Source organism: Leucoraja erinacea, unplaced genomic scaffold (genome assembly GCF_028641065.1).
Source record: "Leucoraja erinacea ecotype New England unplaced genomic scaffold, Leri_hhj_1 Leri_99S, whole genome shotgun sequence".
Lineage (NCBI taxonomy): Eukaryota > Metazoa > Chordata > Chondrichthyes > Rajiformes > Rajidae > Leucoraja > Leucoraja erinaceus.
The window spans coordinates 291,320-313,306 of NW_026576949.1; the positions used below are offsets into that span (position 1 = coordinate 291,320).

The 21,987-nt window shown below is 49.0% G+C and overlaps 1 protein-coding gene across 1 annotated transcript in view; it reads right to left on the reverse strand.

Moving 5' to 3' along the window:
• spef2 (sperm flagellar 2) overlaps nt 1-21,987 on the reverse strand; it is a 154,984-nt gene that overhangs the window by 69,364 nt on the left and 63,633 nt on the right. The window contains 4 exon segments of the mRNA XM_055632007.1: nt 5,106-5,243; nt 5,650-5,791; nt 6,275-6,402; nt 12,017-12,165. Of these exon segments, the coding sequence (XP_055487982.1) occupies nt 5,106-5,243; nt 5,650-5,791; nt 6,275-6,402; nt 12,017-12,165 (557 nt within the window).

Here is a 21,987-nt window from a genome sequence, read left to right on the forward strand (position 1 = left end):
GCAGGATCCTGGAGGGATAGCACCCAGAAGCAGTACATTTCTAACATTAAGAAATGGGAGGAGTTTTGTGCAACACAAAACATTTCATACCACACTACATACACTTCAGATGTTGTAGAATTCTTGTCAGCATTACATTTTGATGCAAATTTAAGTTATAGTGTGATCAACACTGCAAGGAGTGCCCTCTCTGCATATTTATCGAGAGCATCTGAACAACAGGTTTTAGGATCACACCCCTTGGTTTGTAGATACATGAAGGGCATCTTTAATGCTAAACCTCCCAGACCGAGATATACGGAAATCTGGAATGTGAGGGATGTACTCATGTTACTTAGGGATTGGAGTCCCATCTCAAATTTGTCTTTAGACAAAATTACCATGAAAGTAGTCATGTTAATGGCATTAGTTTCAGCACAAAGAGTACAGACATTACACAAATTACGTATAGACAGAATCGGAATGACAACAAAGGAAATTACATTCTATGTCTATGACTTGCTGAAGCAGCAGACCAGGAGTCACGGGGTGTAAATTGGTCTTTTCAGCATATCCTACAGATCAAAGACTTTGTGTAGTGACATACTTAAAACACTACATTGAGACCACCAAGCATCTTAGAGGTGTGGAATCCGCATTATTTATCAGCCATAAAAAAACACACAAAAAAGTGTCAACACAAACAATTTCAAGATGGCTGAAGCAGGTGCTATTGGATTCAGGAATTGATACTGACAAATTTAAATCTCATTCCACCAGGGCGGCGGCAGCATCAGCGGCCAAGGATTTGGATGTTCCAATAGACCATATCCTCGCGGCCGCAGGATGGGCAAATGAAAGGATGTTTTACAAATATCACCACAAAGAGATTGCAGACCCTTGTGTATTTGGTGGTACTGTTTTGGATTCAGTATTAAACGTTCCCATTGATTAAAATGGGACACAAAAATGTTTATCATAAATAAACCATTAGCTGATTAAAATAAATGTTATGGTTGCATGTTATTGACTGTTTTTCACTCATAGAGTCAATCAAATGCAGTGATACACCGGAATTGAATATATGGCCTGAAATCACAGAAGCTTTAAAACGTTCATGTAGTCACTCACGTGACTCTGAAGTAAAATGGTAAGATTAAACGATAATTTACCAGTTTGAAGTTTGATCTTTATTTTATGAGGAGTTACGTTGAGGGACTACGTGTCCTCCGCTCCCACCCTAATAAAGATCGAAGGTAAGTTAAGTTGTTATCACGTAGCTTACTATTATCCTTCGGTATCTATCATCTGTGGTTTCACACCGCTGCTTTGAAGATTGCGCGCGTGCGCCTGGACGGACCTTCTTCACGTAATCTCTCAACGTTACTCCTCATAAAATACAGATCAAACTTCAAACTGGTAAGTTCTCGTTTAATCTTACTACAGGTGCACAACCTTTTATCCGAACATCCAAATAACAAAAAGCTCCGAATAGCGGACATTTTTTCGGTCCTTGGAGAAAGGTCCTTGAAGATGTTCACCGAGGGCGGCCCGCAGAGGTGACAGCGGAACCTCGGTCGGTCCTCGAAGAAAGGGGAACTAAATCCCCATTCATAAAAGAGAAGGTGAGGGTATATTGCGCGGGAGGGTTAATAATTGACAATCTGCTGCTGCCTGCCCACTGAGTTAAAAAGTTCCCACGGTAGACTAACGATATACAGTGTATACAGTATATCGTGAGTCTTGCGTGGGAACATTTTAACTCAGCGGGCAGGGAGCAGCAGATTGTCGCTCCCTTCAGTTTCACCCCACCTACACCCCTCTGCTTCCTGGCCATGTGTGTGACCCCTGCCCTCCCCCCTCCAGCTCCCCGCCCATTGCACCGGCGCGGGGGCTTTGCACTGTCTTCAGGTCGGCGATGCCAGCCAGCAGGTCAGTGCCAGTCACCGGAGACGTCAGGAACAACGGGACACCGACCCCCAGGCCCACTGCAAGTACGGAGATCCCAGAGACCCACAGCCAGCAGCAGCGAAGCCTCGTTCCAACTCCAGAGGAACACGCTCCCAGTAGGGACATAAGCTGATGGTGTGCAAGGTACGTCTTGTTCTTGGGGTTGCGGATGAGGGGGCGCAGCTCGGGCTGTGATGTCTCCGGCCACCCCCTTGTACAGGAGCTGAGACGTCCTGTACAGGGGGGTGACCGGAGACGTCCTGTCAGCTCCTGTCCAGGGGGGTGGCCGGAGACGTCAGGACCAACGGGACACCGACTGCAAGCACGGAGATCCCAGAGACTCACAGCCAGCAGCAACTCTAGCCCAGCCCCGCCCCAACTCCAGAGGAACCCGGGTTGTGGATGAGGGGGCGCAGCTTGGGCTGTGGGCGAACTGCCACTTGTCGCTGTAGCGGCGCATCGGGGAGCAGGTTCCTGTTGGTCCTGACGTCTCCGGCCACCCCCCTGGGCAGGAGCTGAGAGACGTCAGGACCAGAAGCCGCTCCCCGATGGGCCGCTACAGCGACAAGTGGCAGTTCGCCCACAGCCTGAGCTGCGCCCCCTCATCGGGACACCGACCCCCAGGCCCACTGCAAGCACGGAGATCCCAGATCAGCAACTCCAGCCCAGCCCCGCTCCAACTCCAGAGGAACACGCTCCCGCATAGGGGCAGAGGCTGATGGTGTGCAAGGTATGTCTTGTTCTTGGGGTGGTGCAGCTCGGGCTGTGGGCGAACTGCCACTTGTCGCCGTAGCGGCCCATCGGGGAGCGGATTCCTCTGGAGTTGGAGGGACAGGGAGACACAGCGGCTTTTGAGAATGGTGGACAATCACTTCCAAAGTTCTGCCCACACAGTCAGTACACCTCTCCTACACTTGTCTCCCGCACTAAGATCATCTCGCAGAGAATGATCCCAGCCTAACCCTCCCTATTCTCTCCTATTCTGGAAGAAAAAACGACATTGAAGACTCAAACTCGCGATCGAGTGACTGCCGGGATCGAGGCGCAAACTCGCGACCTTGCGGATATGAGCCGAGCACTCTACCACTGAGCCAGCCATTAAAATCTACGCTAAAAATCTTCCAATCCGAAAGCCGAAAAATTCCGAATTACGAAAAGTGTCTGGTCCCAAGGCTTTCGGATAAAAGGTTGTGCACCTGTATTAATGTAAGGCATATCCTAATCCAATTTATAATATTACATAGACTACATTATTCGAAAACTAAACTGAATACAATTTTCCCAAATGTCGCTCCCATCTGTGATAAATGCTTATCTCAAGAAGCAACTATAGCACACTCCTTCATCTCTTGCATAAAACTCCATACATTTTGGAAAGAAATCTTTGAAATCTTCACAAAATTATGTAAAATAAAAATGGACCCCCATAAAGAATTGATTATTTTTGGAATAACAGAAGCCTGCTCTGAGCTAACTACATTTAAAAGACGTTTCCTTAACTACGGTCTGATAATGGCAAAAAAACGAATACTCAAATTTTGGAAAAATGCAGCCACCCCAACGTTCAAAATGTGGATAACAAGCATGTTCGAGACGCTACATCTTGAAGATATGAGACTCGTCTTAGCAGGAAAATCAGAGCAATATTTAAAGATATGGTCTCCTTTCATTGATATATTACAGGTATAGTATGGTGCAACTCAACTGGAAATTAACCGTTTCTGAACTGGCTGATGGGTGTGGTGAGATATGAAGTAGGTATATCCCTTCTCTGTTTCTAATCTTTCTTTCTTTTTTCTCTTTCTTTTTACTTTTCTTTTTTTTTTCTACAAGCTATCACTTGTTAACCCCAGGCACCCCAGGGGTTTACACGTCATAACTTCTTTCACTCTTTCCTTTTCTCGCTTTCTTTTTCTTGTGTTATCTTTCTTTTGTTAAATTAAAAATAGAAGTTGTACACGAAATGTATCATGTCATGCCACGCTTTATACTACTGTACACTGCTTCTAATAAAAAAACATAAAAAAAATAAATAAAAATAAAATCTTGCGAGTGGGTGTTTCTGGAATGTGATTGATTAGAACGTTGCATTTGCCGTGAATCTGAACCCCATATCGGCAGGAAAGACACTGCCAAATCATATGGGGCCCAAATAACATTTTCGCAACGTAAAATTAGATTAAAGCCACCCCAAGAAGCAAGCTTATATGTTAAATACACGACTTATCCTTTGTTTTGTCCTGCTTTTACGACCTGTCACGTTGTAGGCGTTGAGGGCGTTCGAAGTCGCCTTTTACTTTAATCCAACTAATAAATTGTCCAGCGATTAAAAAAAAAAACGGGAAAGGAAGTCCGATCGATTTTTTTCTTCATCGACTAGCAGCCCGAAGAAATCCCTCTCTGACAAGCGATACAAACCTGCATTTTAATCCCGCCTCCCCCCCCCCCCAAAGGCGCCAAAGTCGCGCACACAGCCTGTGACAGATCTGCAGCACCGCAGAAGGTAGGTTTTGTACCATCGCTAATTTGTTCTCTCGAAATAAATGTTAACATTGCGTTTGCCTTCCTTACTACCGATTTGACTTGCAAAATAACTTTAGGGAATCTGCCCCATTTAGAAAATAGTCTACGCCTTAATTCCTACAAAAGACGGCACCCTTAGCTTATGAGAGAACTGTAGGGAAGAAGCTGTTCCTGAATCTGGTGGTAAGTGCATTTAATCTCTTGCACCTTCTGCCTGATGGGAGAGGGGAGAAGAGGGAATGACTGGGGTGTGAGCGGTCCTCGATTATGTTATCTGCTTTCCCAAGGCAGCATGAAGTGTAGATGGACTGGGCTACATCCACAACTTTCTACACTATACACTTTTGCACAGTCTTGGGCAGAGCTGTTGCCAAACCAGTTTAGTTATTTAGTTCATTGTCATGTGTGCTGAGGTAGAGTGAATAGCTTTTGTGCCCATGGAACAAGGCCGATACCAGTGGTTGGGGATTGAGGACAGAACAATGACTGCAGCTGCAAAGATTGTTGGTGCGGTGCAACTGTAATGTGTGGGGGTGAGGTGCAGCTGGAGGTCACTGCATCTGCCGCAGTAACCGCGCCTTGTTGGCACAGGGCGGTGGCAGAGAGGGAGTAGGTGGCACAGGCCATGGGCAGTGGGGCACTCACTTACTCACCTGCATCAGGGTGGTGTAGAGGTTGAGAATGATTCCCAGGTGATCCTGCAGCCAGCCGCTCCCAATCAGGTTCTGCCGCTCCCGCATAGCCTCCTCCTTCCTCCTGTCCGAGATATCCCACAGACATTCCCGCAGGTTCTGAGGGAACACCACATCTGTCTGTCCACGGGACAATGACCCGTCCCCCCACACACACACACACCATCCCCACACATATACACACACACACACACACACACCATACTCATACACACATTGTCCCCCCACACACACACCGTCCCACACACACACTTCGTCCCCCCCGCACACACACACACCGTCCCCACACACACACACACACCGTCCCCACACACACACACACAGCCCTACACACTCTCCCCCCCGCCCCCCACACACACAGCTCCACACACACAGTCCCCACACGCACGCACGCATGCGCGCGCACGCACACACACACACACCGTCCCCCCACACACACACACCGTCCCCACACACACACACACACACACACACACACACTGTCCCGACCCTTCCCCTCACTCACGTAGAGCCGCAGCAGCAGCTCAGCTTTGACATCATTGTCATTGCGCAGCTCGTCGGTCACAGAGTTGAAGTCCTCCTGCCATCGCGACACAAACTCCTGCTTGTGATCCGGACGAATGTCCAAGTACTCCCCGTAATCCCTCCTGTGGCAGAGACACTGTCTCACTCTCCTCCCACACACACCTGTCTCACACCCCCACCTCATGTGTGAGAGTGTGTATGAGTGTGTGTCTGCATGCGTGTGCGTGCGTGTGTGGGTGTGTGTGAGTGCTTGCGTGTGTGTGTGTGCGTGGGTGCATGGTGTGAGTGCATGCGTGTTCATGTGGTGTGTGTGTGTGTGTGTGTGTGTGTGTGTGTGTGTGTGTGGTGTGTGTGCGTGTGTGGTGCGCTTGCATGTGTCCGCGCGCATGTGTGGTGTGTGTGCGTTTGTGGTGTGTGTGCGTGTATGTGTGTGTGTGCGTGCATGCGTGTGCAGGTGTGTGTGCATGGTGTGTGCGTGCGTGTGGGTGTCCGTGCGTGTGTGTGCGTGCGTGTGTGTGCGTGTGAGCACGTGTGTGTATGGGCGTGTGAGCGTGTTTGTGTGCGCGTTCTTGTATGTGAGTCCTTGTCCTGGTGCTGGTTCTCACCACAGGGCGTGCAGGTTGTGGATGAGTAGGTGCCTCTCCTGCCGCAGTTCCTGCATCACCTTGTGGATGGTGGTGATGTAGATGTCCACAATGCCGTTCCAGTAGCGAGCCAGGTACTCCGCAATCTCCTGCAGCACCACACACACACACACCAACTCAGCGGCTCAGAAAGACACGAAGAATGGGGAACTTGGGACAGTTAATGGAGATGGCTTGAGGACAGTCTGTATTACGGTCGAGGAGGTGCTGAATGACCTAACGCATATGGAGGTGGATACATCTCCTGGGCCTGATCAGATATACCTGAGGATACTGTGTTCCTGGACAAGCAAGCCAGAGAAGTACTCGCAGATGTCCTGGCTGAGATTTATGACACAGGTCAGGTGCCAGAAGACTGCAGGGTGACTAATGTTGTGCCGATATTTTCAAATATAGGCACAGGAACTATTGGCATAGGAACTGCAAGGAGCTATAGACCAGTGAGACTAACATCAATGGTGGATACGTTACCAGACAAGATTCTAGAGGATAAGATATATATGCATTTGGATAGATTAGGGTCAATCAGCATGGTTTTGTGTGTGCATGATGTGTCTTATAGATGATCAAGTGATTTGAAGAAGTAACCACAAAGGTTGATGAGGACAGAGCCATAAACATTGTCAACAATGCCTTTAATAATGTTCCGCATGGTAGGCTGCGCTGACAGATTAGATTGCATGGGACCCAAGGAGAGATAGCTGACTGGATAGAGAATTGGCTTCATGGAAGGAAGCAGAGGGTGATGGTGGAGGGGTGCTTTTCGGACTGGAAGCCTGTGACTAGTGGCGTGCCTCAGGGTTTTGTGCTGGGCCCGTTGCTGTTTGTGGTTTTATCTCCATGATTTGGATGATAATTTATAAGGCATGATTAGTAAGTTTGATGACACTAAAGTGGGTGGCATAGTGGATAGTGATTATCAAAAAATACATTAGGATCGTGATCAGTTGGACAAGTGGGCTCTGGAATAGTTAATGGGATAAAAGGGAGGTGCTGCATTTTGGGCAGGGCTTTCACAGTGAATGGCAGGGCCCTGGGGAGCGTGGTAGAGCAGAGGGGTCGAGAGGTGTGGGTACATCATTCATTGACAATTGTGTCACAGGTAGATAGGGTAGTCCTTCATGTCAGAGTATTGAGTGCAGAAGTTGTGATGTTCAGGGCTGCCAACTCTCACGCTTTGAGCGTGAGAATCACGCCCTCAGGCAAACTCTCACGCCCTCACGCTGATCAGAAATTTCTCACGCTCTGTGGTGAGAAATTCTGTGATCAACGAAAATTTCAAAACTCAGATAAACTGCAAGGTCCGCGGGTGTTGGAGACCCGGGGCTGAGGGAGGGATGGAAGCAGCGGGTGGATACAGATGAGGGGAGTCGGGGCTGGCGAGTGTTTGCGGGGCTGACATGTCGCTCGCTGCAGCTCCGGCCATGGAGCAGCTTCAGTGCAAGTCCCGGGCCGTTGGAGGCGTCGGAAGCATTACGCCGCTGCCGCGTGAGTCTCTGTGCCAAAGGGACAGACTCTCAAAGGGAGGTGGAGAGAGAGAGAGGGGAAGGAGACAGGGAGACAGAGTAAGGGGGAGAGAGAGAGAGTGAGAGGAGAGGGGAGAGAAAGAGGGGGTGTGAATGGAGTGAGAGAAGAGGGAAGGGGGGGGGGAAGAGAGAGGGTGAGAGGGAAGAAAGAGGGAAGAAAGAGAGGGGTGGAGAGTGAGGAGAGGGTAGGAGAGAATGGGAGAGAGCCTGGCTTGTAATTAGTTGACAAAACCTTAATTTATTAATCCGGAATGTCCAGGGGGATGGGATAAGTGTAATATTAAATGACATGTAAGTGTCAGGCTGTCTGTCACAACATAAAGCCTTGGTATCCATTATTTCTTTCAGTTAAATATTGGGAAGGTAGCACTATTGTCATTTGCCACTCAATTATTATGTTTGTTTACCTCACTGACTATTTCTATTTCATAGCTAATCCAATTTAAAGCATATATATTGCATTCAAGTGTAGGTTAAAAGACTCGCTACAGTATGCACCTTATTGCACAATTTCAAGCTGAAAAATGCAAAGGATCCGTACTAATGGGAGGGGGGACAATCTCCTCCCACGCCCCCACCCCCCCCCAGTCGCTATGCTCCCTTGGGCTTGGTCTCTCGCAATTTCTCACTCCCAACTCTCACCCAATGTTGGCAGCCCTGGATGTTATACAGTAATACAAGTCGTTGGTGAGGCCACATTTGGAGTTTTGTGTTCCATTTTGGTAACCATGCTCTTGGAAGGATGTTGTTAAACTGGAAAGAGTGCAGAGAAAATTTACAAGGATATTGCCAGGACTCGAGGGATCTCTTACAAGAGATTGGGCAGGCTAGGACTTTATTCCTTAGAGTGCAGGAGCCTGAGGGGTGATCTTATATAAAATCATGATAGACAGGGGAATGGACAGTGTCTTTTACCCAAAGTAGGGAAATCAAGAACCAGAGGATAGTAGCCCAGATGTAGGGCATAAGTTGCAGCAGGAGTTAAAACTGGCATGTAACAAAGGTAATGCCACAGTGGTGATGGGGGATTTCAATATGCAGGTAGACTGGGACAATCAGGTTGGTTCAGGACCCCAAGAAAGAGAGTTTGTAGAGTGCCTCCGAGATGGATTCTTAGAGCAGCTTGTAATGGAGCCGACCAGAAAAAAGGCAATTCTGGATTTAGTGTTGTCCAATGAACCAGATATGATAAGAGAACCCGAGGTAAAGGAACCGCTTGTAGGTAGTGATCATAATATGATTAGTTTTAATCTGCAATTTGAGAAGGAGAACGTTAAATCGGAAGTGGCAGTGATGCAGTTGAACAAAGGGGACTATGAAGGCATGAGAGGGGAGCTGGCCAAAGTAGACTGGAAAGGGATCCTAGCAGGAATGACGGTGGAACAGCAATCAGGAATTTATGGGAAATCCGGAAGACGCAGGATCATTTCATTCCTAAAAGGAAGAAAGATTCTAAGGGGAGTAGGAGGCAACCGTGGCTGACAAGAGAAGTTAGGGATAGAATAAAACTAAAAGAAATGATGTATAACACAGCAAAGAGTAGTCGGAAGCCAGAGGATTGGGAAACTTTCATAGGACAACAGAAGGAAACAAAACGGGCAATACGGGCTGAAAAGTGTGAAGGGAAGCTGGCCAGGAATATAAAGAAGGACAGTAAAAGCTTCTTTACATATGTTAAGGGAGAAAGAGTAGTAGTCAAATGTGGGTCCATTGAAGGCAGACACGGGTGAAATTATTATGGGCAACCAGGAAATGACAGAAGAGATGAATAGGTACTTCGGATCGATCTTCACTAAGGAAGACACAAACAATCTCCCAGACGTACTGGAGGACAGAGGATCTAAGGGGGTAGAGGAACTGAAATAAAATTTCATTAGGCGAGAAATAATAATGGGTAGGCTAATGGGACTGAAGGATGATAAATCCCCTGGGCTTGATGGTCTGCATCCCAGGGTCCTCAGGGAGGTGGCTCTAGAAATAGTGGACGCATTGGTGATTATTTTCCAATGTTTAATAGATTCAGGATCAGTTCCTGTGGATTGGAGGATAGCTAATGTTATCCCACTTTTCAAGAAAGGAGCGAGAGAAAAAACGGGGAATTACAGACCAGTTAGCCTGACCGGTGGTGGGAAAGATGCTGGAGTCAATTATTAAAGAGGTAATAATGGGGCATTTGGATAGCAGTAAAAGGATCAGTCCAAGTCAACATGGATTTATGAAAGGGAAATCATGCTTGAATAATCTTCTGGAATTTTTTGAGGATGTGACAAGTAAAATGGATGAAGGGGTGCCAGTGGATGTAGTGTATCTAAACTTTGAGAAAGCTTTTGATAAGGTCCCCCACGGGAGACTGGTGACTAAAATTAGAGCACATGGTATTGGGGGTAGGGTGTTGACATGGATAGAAAATTGGATGGCAGACCGGAAGCAAAGAGTAGGAGTGAACGGGTCTTTTTCAGAATGGCAGGCAGTGGCGAGTGGAGTGCCGCAAGGCTCGGTGTTGGGGCCGCAACTATTTACCATAAATATTAATGATTTGGAAGAGGGAATTAGGAGCAACACTAGCAAGTTTGCGGATGACACAAAGCTGGGTGGCAGTGTGAACTGTGAAGAGGTTGTTAAGAGGTTGCAGGGTGACCTGGACAGGTTGAGTGAGTGGGTAGATGCCTGGCAGATGCAGTGTAATATAGATAAATGTGAGGTTATCGACTTTGGCGGCAAAAACAAGGGGGCAGATTATTATCTCAATGGGGTTAGGTTAGGTAAGGGGGAGGTACAGCGAGACCTGGGTGTCCTTGTACACCGGTCACTGAAAGATGGCGTGCAGGTACAGCAGGCAGTGAAGAAAGCTAATTGAATGTTAGCCTTCATAACAAGAAGATTTCAGTATAGGAGTAAAGAGGTTCTTCTGCAGTTGTATAGGGCTCTGGTGAGACCACATCTGGAGTATTGTGTACAGTTTTGGTCTCCTAATTTGAGGAAGGACATCCTTGTGATTGAGGCAGTGCAGCGTAGGTTCACGAGATTGATCCCTGGGATGGTGGGACTGTTATATGAGGAAAGATTGAAAAGACTCGGCTGGAGTTTACTGGAGTTTAGAAGGATGAGGGGGTTCTTATAAAAACATTATAAATGGACTTGACAAGCTTGATGCAGGAAAAATGTTCCCTATGTTGGGCGACTCCAGAACCAGGGGCCACAGTCTTAGAATAAAGGGGAGGTCATTTAAGACTGAGGTGAGAAAAAACTTTTTCTCCCAGAGAATTGTGAATTTATGGAATTCCCTGCCACAGAGGGCAGTGGAGGCCAAATCACTGGATGGATTTAAGAGAGAGTTAGATAGAGATCTAGGAGCCAGTGGAGTCGAGGGATATGGGGAGAAGGCAGGCACGGGTTATTGATAGGGGATGATCAGCCATGATCCCAATGAATGGCGGTGCTGGCTCGGAGGGCCGAATGGCCTCCTCCTGCACTTATTTTCTATGATATAGGTTTAAGTTGAGAGGGGAAAGATTTAATATGAAACTAAGGGGCAACTTTTTCTCACAGAGGGTGGTGGGTGCATGGAACGAGCTGTTGGAAGAGGTAGTTGAGGCAGGTACACAACAATATTTAAAAGACATTTGAACAAGTGCATGGATAGGAAAGGTTTAGAGGGATTTGGGCCAAACGCGGGGAGGTGGGTCTTGTGTAGATGGGGCATGTTGGTCGGCGTGGGCAAGCTGGGTTGTTGGGTCTGTTTATGTGCTGCGTGGCTCCATGTCACTGTGATAGGTGGATAGAGTTCCCCCTCAAACCTTCCCCATCGTGTCCCCATCTACAATTCCCCCTCGTACCTTCCCCTGATGTGTCCCCGCCTACAGTTCCCCCTCATATCTTCCCCATTGTGCCCCCATCTATACTTCCCCCTCATATCCCCAGCTATAGTTCCCCCTCATATCCCCATCTATAGTTCCCCCTCATATCTTCCCCATCATGTCCCCATCTATAGTTCCCCCTCATATCTTCCCCATCGTGCCCCCATCTATAGTTCCCCCTCATATCTTCCCCATCGTGCCCCCATCTATAGTTCCCCCTCATATCTTCCCCATCGTGTCCCCGTCTACAGTTCCCCCTCATACCTTCCCCGCTGGGTCCCCATCTACCGTTCCCCCTTGTACCTTCCCCACCATGTTACCTGGGGAACCGGCTCATCCACGTAGACCCACTGGTCGGATCCGGGTTTTGGAGGTGGGGGCAGGCCACTGTCCAGTTGACTGGCGGGCTCCGATGCTTGTGCTTCCAACTTCCCTTTCTGCTCCTTGCCTTTTTTTCCTTTGATAGAACCTGTATAAAGAGTGGGATGGTGTCAGCTGGGTCCCTGTACAGCGAGCAATGGCGGCTCCCTCTCTCTCCCAGCCCCCCGACTGCCTCGGCATTGATAATGGCAACAGACTCGCCGGTCTGAGCCTCAACCTCTGCACTGCTCAGACTAGTAACCCATGCTCATTATTGTAAATCAATCACTATTGCTGATTTAATTCGTCTGGTTTTGCTATAGCTGACCCGATCCATAATCCTTGTCAGGTTTCCACTATGTCATCTTGTGGAATGCGAGCAGCCATACTGTTTAGTTTTACCTAAGACTTCAAGCCTACAGTACCTATTTCTATGGTCTCTGTATGTATTCCTATTATAGTACTTTACACATGGTGTCAGAAGTGGGATACGAACCCACGTCCCCAGTCGGAGACCAGAAGGGGTATGGCCGCAAAGGCACAGTCAAAGAGGTATGTGCGGAACCAAGGTCCTATTTGATTCAATCCGATGGAGGCTTCTACAGACAAAACCGTAGACATATTCTACGGGTGAACGAGCCTGTGCCAGCGCAACAAGTTCTGAATGACTGTGCGGATGACCCAGATGATGTGTTATGGACAGAGGATGGATACGATTGTTTAAACACTGGTCATGTGAAAGCAGCCCATGAGCAGTTATGGGATCAGGACTTTGTTGTCTACACCAGTGAAAGAACCGGCATTGGGGCCACTAGTGATGGTAAAATCCCCTGTGAGGTCTGTGGAGAAGTCCCCTGTGAAACCGGTGTTCATCGAGTCATCGCCTGCTAAGAAGTCTCCTGTTTATTCTTTTTAGTAGCAGCCACCATTGAGGACACCCAATTGGTGGGTTCTAAAACGGGTGTGATAACTCCCAATGTCATCATTCTGTCCAGTTCGGCTTTGACCCGGTCCCCGCACGGCAATGGGTATATGGTGGGCAGCACGAACCACGGGTCACACCTCTGGGTCTAAAGTCATAGAGTAGGTTATTGGTAGTTTGCCCAGCTCTTCAGTGAAAAGATCCTTGTAATCCGTAAGAATACGTTATGTAGAATCAGGAACTGGGGTTAATTAATGTACAGCCTTGTTGAAGGAAACCAGTCCCATAACTTTGCAGGCATCACAGCCCAAAAGTGGTACAACTTTGTTATTTAGGACATAAAACTCCAGCTTGTATGATGTATCCTCCAGATTGCACTGCAACTTTACAATACCAACCGGGTTAAGTTCACTCCCCACCAACATCCTCAGGACTTTCTACAGGGGTACGGTGGAGTCTGTACTCACGTACTGCATAAATACGTGGTACTGCACCTGCAACTGCTCGGACAGGAAGGCTCTGCAGAGGGTAGTGAGGGGAGCAGAGAGGATCATTGGCGTCTCCCTACCCTCGGTACAAGAACTGTTCCAGAGCCGCTGTCTGAAGAAAGCACAGAGAATTGCCAAGGACAAACTGCACCCCCTCCACACACACCTGGATCTCCTGCCATCAGGCAAGAGATATCGAAGCATCAAAGCCCGGACTACGAGGCTGCTAAACAGCTTCCTACCACAGGCTGTGAGGCTGCTAAACAGTCACTCTGCACCCACAGTCACTTGACTTGACTCTGCGGCTGGCACGGACACTTTAATACTGGCACTGGCCACACAAATCAGCGGCCCCGGACATTTTTTATGATTGGTTTATTGTATTTTAACATTGTGTTTTTTTACCTCCTTTTAACTATTTATACTGTTCCATCAGGGACTGGATTGTTTTTTAGTGTTATTATGTGTGAAGTGTTTTAAATTTCATGTGCGATGCTCCGCTATTCACTGGGAAACGTCTTTTCATTTTGCACTGTAACAACTGTTGCTTGCAAGATGACAATAAAGGTTGATTGATTGATTGATTGATTGATTGATACGTCACTAGGACGGCACTTCAAGACTTTAATTGCTCTGCATTCCTAACACAAATAAACTCTTTATGAGACAAAACAATACATTTAGCTCCAAGGTCGATTTTCATTTCAATCGCAGAATTGTTTACTTTTACAGTGGCCATGGGCTCATTATTTCGCACATGTTGTTTCGCAATGGAATGTGTTTGCAGAACCACGTCATCCACTCTTGGCTTATCATCAGAACTGCTAACAGATAAATCAGACAAGGACTCGGCCAGTAGCAGATTCACGGATTGTTATGTCTTCTCTCCACTAGGCCGAGATCTGCAACATCTCCAGAAAGCGTTGCGCCTTTTACAGCGTAGCAAATTTGGCCAAAAGCGTGGCATTTCTCCCTTTTTGGTCCATGGGGCTCCTCACACACTCTTGTTCGATAATGGTGAACAATTCACGGGCCTGCGTTTCAAGAACTTTGCAAGAGAATGGGACTTTGTGCACGTTAACAGCAGTCCGGAGTATCCACAGTTGAATGGATGGGCTGAGAGGGTCTGCGGTGCTAAAAGGGTCATGGAGAAGTTCAGCAAAGCCGGGTCTGACATTTTTTAGATCTTAATCTCAGCAATATTCCACACGACCCCACACTCGGTTTGCCGGTCCCAGCGACTGATGTCCTGACAGACCCGGACCACTCTCCCCCACTCGAGGAATCTGCTCCAGCCAGAAAACAACGAGCCTCAGGCGGTTAAGGCACAGTTAAGGGCCTGTCCCACGAGCATGCGACTGCATGCGGCAAGCGCGACCTAACGTGGTTGCTTGAGCCGTACGGCCTCACGGGGCCGGTCCCACTTCGATCACCGGAGCCGCATGGAGTTGTGCGGAGCTGGTCCCGACATCGCGCGGGGCTCCGAAAAACTGACACTGTCCAAAAATTCCGCGCGGTAACGGCCTGCCAGCACGCCGCCGCATTCAGACCGTACGCACCGCCTCGACCGGTGTGCGCAGCGTCTCGACGCCGTACGCAGCGTCTTGACGCCGTACGTCACTCACCGGTGAACGAGCCTGTGCCATCGCAACAAGTTCTGTACGACTGTGCGGATGACCCAGATGACGTGTGAAGGACAGAGGATGGATACGATTGTTTAAACACTGGTCATGTGAAAGCAGACCACGAGCAGTTATGGGATCAGGACTTTGTCTCTACAACGGTGAAAGCACTGCCAGTGGGGCCGGTAGTGATGGTAAAATCCCCTGTGAGGTCTGTGGAGAAGACCCCTGTGAAACCGGTGCTCGTCGAGTCATCGCCTGCTAAGAAGTCTCCTGTGAAAGCTGTACCGGTGCTCGTCAAGTCATCACCTCCAAAGAGTACTGCTGAGGGCTGTAACAAATGCATGCAGGACAGGTCTGTGAGCCTGCGATACAAGGACTGTGCCTTGGGGCAGAACCTGGACTCTGCCTAACTATAACTGACATTACTCATATTTACCTACCTATAACTGACATTATTCATATTGCATCCTGCGCCGCTTCACTATAGATGATAGTTTACCTTAAATCCCTGTATACCATATACTGTATTCATATATCTTATGTCTTTACATGCTTTATATTTAGCCTGTGGCCAAAAGCCTAAGAAGGCGGATGTATAGGACAATGACATTTCTGTTGTGCTGAAGCAAAGCAAGAATTTCATTGTCCTATCTGGGACACATGACAATAAACTCTGTTGAATCTTGAATCTTCAAAAGCCTAAGGAGGATGTAGATCAATCATTATTGCTGATTTGATCCATGTCTGGTTTTGCTATAGCTGACCCAATCCATAATCCTTGTCGGGTTTCCACTATGTCATCTTGTGGAATGCGAGCATCCATACTGTTTAGTTTTACCTAAGACTTCAAGCCTACAATATCTATTGCTATGGTCTCTGTATGTATTCCTGTTATAGTACTTTACACAATTATCTCCCTTTATTTACACTGTGGCAGACAGATATTTACACCAACAGCCCCAGATAATCGTGGGCTCCCACCCATCACAAACATCCCCTCTGTTCTCTCCAACGCTCCCCTTCGGTGTAACTAGACGCCACAGAAACACAGCAAGAGACTAGTCAAGAGAGTTTCATTGTCATGTGTCCCAGATAGGACAATGAAATCCTTGCTTGCTGCAGCACAACAGAATATGTAAAGATAATACAGAACAGGCTGTTTCCCTGGCCACTCACGGTAGAAGGGCTACAGGAATTTATCGGGATGGTCAACGTCTACCACTACTTCGTACCGGCGGCGGCCAGAATCACACGGGCAAGCCACGGGAGCTCGTATGGTCCACCGAGGCGGAGGCCGTGTTCGAGGGAATGAAAGCAGCAATAGCGGGAGCCACCATGTTGGTACACCCGCTGGCTGCGGCCTCGACGGCTCTCACGGTGGATGCCTCCGATACGGCTGTGGGTGGGGTGTTGGAACAGCTCATTGACGGCCGCTGGCAGCCGCTAGCCTTTTTCAGCCGTCAGCTGAGACCCCCTGAGCGCAGTTATAGTACTTTTGACCGAGAGCTCCTCGCACTGTACCTAGCCATCCGGCACGTCAGATACTTCCTGGAGGGCAGGCCATTCACGCAGGCCAAGGTGTCCGACCCATGGTCCGCTCGGCAGCAACGACACCTGGTAACCGTGTTGAAATTTACGACGGACATGCAGCACGTGGCCGGGAAGTGCAACACGGTCACCGACGCCCTGTCCCGCCTCGCCCTCCCAGCTGTGGCGGCCTTGGACCACGGTGTGGATTACGGGGAGTTGGCTGCAGTACCACGAGCGGACGACGGGATGATGGGTAACAGGACAGCTGCTTCTGGGTTGCGGTTGGCCGACATTCCGTTCAGGCCCTCGGGAGCATTGGTGCTGTGAGGCATTTCCACCGGGTGACCTCGTCCCATTGTTCCCGTGGGTTGGCGCCGTCGGATTTTCGACACCATCCACGGCCTGGCCCACCCTACAACTTCCTCGCTGGTGGCAGATAAATTTGTCTGGCACGGCCTCCGCAAACAGGTCACGGCCTGGGCTAGAGCTTGCATCCCCTGCCAGACATCCAAGGTGCAACAGCATGTGCGGCCCCCGGTGCAAGACTTTGCAGTTTCCTCAGGCCGTTTCCAACACATCCATGTGGATTTGGTGGGCCCGTTGCTGCCGTCCCGCGGTGCCACGCATCTCCTCACGGTGGTGGATCGGTTCACGAGGTGGCCTGAGGGTATTCCCCTCTCGGACACCTCTGCCGCGTCTTGTTCCCAGGCCTTGGCAGCCAATTGGATTGCTAGGTTTGGGGTTCCGGGAGACATTTCTACCGACCGGGGGGCACAGTTCACGTCCTCATTGGCAAAATTATACGGGGCGCAGTTGCACCACACCACCGCCTATCACCCCCAGGCAAACGGGCTCATGGAGCGGTTCCACTGCCACCTCAAAGCGGCACTGAAGGCACGGCTCATGGGTCTGGACTGGGTCGACCAGATGCCTTGGGTGCTATTAGGCATCCGCACCATCCCCAATGCGAACTTAGATGCGTCATCCGTCGAGTTGGTGTACGGCTCGGCTTTGCGGGTGCCCGGGGATTTCCTCCCTGCAGTTCGAGGGCAGTTGGAATCTGCACCGGTGATGTTGGCAAGTCTCTGGGAGCGAGTGAGCAGCCTGGCTCCTGTGCCTACCTTGCGGCCTGGGACAGCCGCGGTCCATATGCCGCCGGTCCTTCAAGACTGCTTATTTGTTTTTATTCGCTGGGATTTGCATCGGTCCCCACTGCAGCGTGTCTCTACGAAGGTCCGTTCCAGGTGTTGCGTCCTGGCGTCGCGACTTTCCTGTTGTATGTTGGGGGCCGGGATGAGATTGTCTCCATCGCCCGGCTCAAAACCGGCTCACCTGGACGTCGACAGCCCGGTGGTGGTGGCGCATCCTCGGCGTAGTGGCCAGCCGCTGGCCGATCCGGTGGCTCCTGTTATGCCTGCTCCCCCCACTCTGGTTACTTCTGTTTCTCCCACATTGCTAGGGTCCCCTGGCTTTGTTCAGCCAGCCCCCCCTGTAATGCCCATCCCGTCTATTGTCACCACACGTTCCGGTCACTGCATTTTGGTCGCCGTGTCCGGCATCCCACTCGGTTCCGTACTTCGAGTTCTGGCGAGGGGGGGGTCCTGTAGCGACACCTTGTGGTGGCCCTTTAAGATCGAACCCTCGTGATTGGCTGGCGCGGTCACATGAGTGCGGGGGTTTTATTCGTGGGGTTTTTTTTTGTAACCGTTCATTCCAGTGCCACGCGAGTAGAACACACATCATTAAAATTTGGCAGTCTTTTTCGACTCGGGTGCCTTCTTTATTTCCGTTCCAAAATAAAGAATTTTACACACCCTAACGTCTCGCCAAAATAGACCATATATATATACACAATAAATAAACAGATAAAGTGCAATAGACTGTTATTGTTCAGAGCTTGTTTGATGTCGTGTTTAATAGCCTGATGGCTGTGGAGAAGAAGCTATTCTTGAACCTGGATGTTCCAGATTTCAAGCTCCTGTACCTTCTTCCCGATGGCAATGGAGAGATGATTGTGTGGCCAGGATGGTGTGGGTCTTTGATGATGTTTGCAGCCTTTTTGAGGCAGCGACTGCGATAGATCCTTTCGATGGTGAGGAGGTCAGAGCCGGTGATGGACTGGGCAGCGGTCATAACTTTCTGCATTCTTTTTGCTCCTGGACGCTCAAGTTGCCGAACCAAGCCACGTGGCAACCAGTCAGAATGCTCTCTATACAGTGCACCTGTATTGGTTCGAGAGAGTCCTTCTTGACATACCGACCCTCCATAATCTTCTCAGGAAGTAGAGGTGCTGATGTGCCTTCTTTATAACTGCATCAGCGTGCTGTGACCAGGAAAGATCTTTGGAAATATGCATGCCCAGGAATTTGAAGTCCTTGACCCTTTCCACCATTTGATATAAACGGGACTGTGGGTCCCCATCCTATCCCTTCCAAAGTCTACAATCAGTTCCTTGGTTTTGCTGGTGTTGAGAGCCAAGTTATTGTGCTGGCACCATTTGGTCAATCGGTCGATCTCACTTCTATACTCTGACTCGTACCCATCAGTGATACGTCCCACAACAGTGGTGTCGTCGGAGAACTGGATGATGGAGTTTGCACTATGTCCAGCTGCACAGTCATGAGTATAGAGCGAGTACAGCAGGGGGCTGAGCACGCAGCCATGAGGTGCTCCCCTGCTGATTGTTATCGAGGATGACACATTTTCACCAATATGGACACTTGATCTTGTCTATGTTGACCAAGTTGCTAAAGCGAGCCATCCCACTTGTCCGTGCGTGGCCCAAATCCCCCAGACGTGGCGATCATCTCCCCCTCATCGCACCAATTCCACCCCCCCCTCTCTCTCTCTCTCTCTCTCTCTCTCTCTCTCTCACACACATTCTGTCTCTCTCTCTGTTCTCTCTCTCTCAGTCTCTCTCTGTCTGTCTTTCTCTGCCTCTGTCTGTCTCTGTCTGCCTCTCTGTCTGTCTGTCACTCTCTCTCTCTCTGTGTTTGTCTCTCTGTGTCTGTCTCTCTCTGTCTGTCTCTCTTTCTCCATCTCTACCTGTCTCTCCCTGTCTCTATCTCTGTCTCTTTCTTTCTCTCTCTGTGGCTCTCTCTGTCTCTCTTGTTCTGTCTCTCTCTCTCTCCATATCTGTCTCTATATCTGTCTGTCTGTCTCTCTCTCTCTCTCTCTCTCTCTCTCTGTCTAGTTCTATCTCTCTATCTCTATATCTATGTATTTCTCTTTCTGCCTCTGTCTCCCTCTGTCTCTCTCTCTGTCTCTTTCTCTCTCTCTTCTCTCTCTATCTCTGTGTCTGTCTATCTCTATATCTGTCTCTCTCTTGTTATCTCTCTCTCTCTCTCTCTCTGGTTCTCCATCTCTCAGAGTATTTCTCTCTGTCTATGTCTCAGTCTCTGACTGTCGCTCGACCTGTCTGTCTCTCTCCATCTCTCTCTCTGAGTCTGCGTCTGTCTCTCTCTGTCTGTCTCTCTCTGTCTCTCTCTGTCTCTCTCTCTCTCAGTCGTCGCCCCAGACCTCACTGCAAGCTCAGCGCCGCACTCCAGTCGAAAGATCCTATAGCGGAGGATAGGATATCTCTGGAAAGGCTGTGCTGAGGACCCGTAGGGTGTCCTTTTGACGCCAGTCAAGTAAACACGGGAGGGGAGGGGAGGGGCAAGTGGGGGCGCTGTTTTATTTTTTTAAGTTAAAAATGTAAATAATTTCTCCCTATTCCCCCCCCCCCCACAATGAAAACCGGGGAGGGGCACGGCATCAGCGCTAACCTCGGAGACAGGCGCCCCCCGTAACGAATCACCCCCATCACCCCCCACAAGGAAAATGCTGGAATTTACGGAGGCAATCATGGGGGGGGGAGGGGGGGGGGGGTGCGTGCTCAGCCCTCTGCTCTACTCAGTCTACACTCGTGACTGTGGAGATGGACATAGTGCGAACTTCATCATCAAGTTTGCCGACGACACCACTGTTGTTGGACGAATTACAGATGGTGCTGAGCCAGAGTATAGAAGTGAGATCGACCAATTGACCAAATGGTGCCAGCACAATAACCTGGCTCTCAACATCAGTAAAACCAAGGAACTGATTGTGGACTTTGGAAGAGGAAGGATGAGGAGCCACAATCCTGTTTATATCAATGGGACGATGGTGGAGAGAGTCAAAAACTTCAAATTCCTTGAAGTGCATATTTCCGAAGATCTTTCCTGGACCCAGCACACTGATGCAATTATAACGAAAGCACATCAGCGCCTCTATTAAAAAGAATACAGCGATTTGGTATGTCATAGAGGATTCTCTTGAACTTCTACAGGGGCACAATAGAGAGCATACTGACTGGTTGCATCATGGCCTGGTTCGGCAACATGATCGAGAAAGACTGCAAAAATTTGTGGCCTCTGCCCAGTCCATCACCGGCTCTGACCTCCCCAACATCGAAAGGATTTGTCGGTCGCTGCCTTAAAAAGGCAGCCAACATCATCAGAGACCCACACCATCCTGGCCACACACTCATTTCGCCCCTGCCATCGGGAAGAAGGTACAGGAGCCTGAAAACTGTAAAGGCCAGGTTCAGGAACAGCTTCTCCCCTTCAGCCATCAGGCTATTAAACACAACAACAAATAAGTTCTGAACTACAATAGACTATTACTATTATTGCACTATAATTGTTTGTTTACTGAGGGTATGTGTGTATGTGTGTATATACACATGGAGCTTTTTCCCCCCGTTATGTACTATGTTTACATATTCTGTTGTGCTGCAGCAAGTAAGAGTTTAACTGTTCTATCTGGGACATATGACAATAAAACCCATTCCCTGAACACAACCCGTTCCCCCAAAGCAATATTCCACCACTCACCCATTGCCCCCAACTGCGCAGGTGCGGCTCATAAACTCCCCCCCCCCCTTCGTCTTCACCCTCCCTCTTCTCTCCCCTCTCCTCCTCCCCTCCCTCCTTCACCTCTCCCTCTCCTTTTCCCTACCCTCAGTCACCCCCTCCCTCACCTCTCCCCTTTCGCATTCCCCCACTAAACACAATGTTTAAATAACATTTCTTCTCCTCCCCTCCCCTACTTACTTCTCCTTACAACAATGTAAGAGCTTATCCCAACACTGCTGATTGGCAGCTGTGATCCACTTGTGATGTCACTGTCGGACATGGCAGCTAATGTAAATTAGATCCCATTGGGATTGGACGACTGTGAGATCCCATTGTGATGTCATAGCTACAAACTGTCAGAGCATCGATCAAGTTAAGGTGCTCAAAGTGTTTTTTTAAAAACCTTTAAATGTCAATAACCTGTGAAATATAACATTACTCTGAACAAAACTTTACACAGTCCACCACAGGACAATGGTGAGTAAGGTG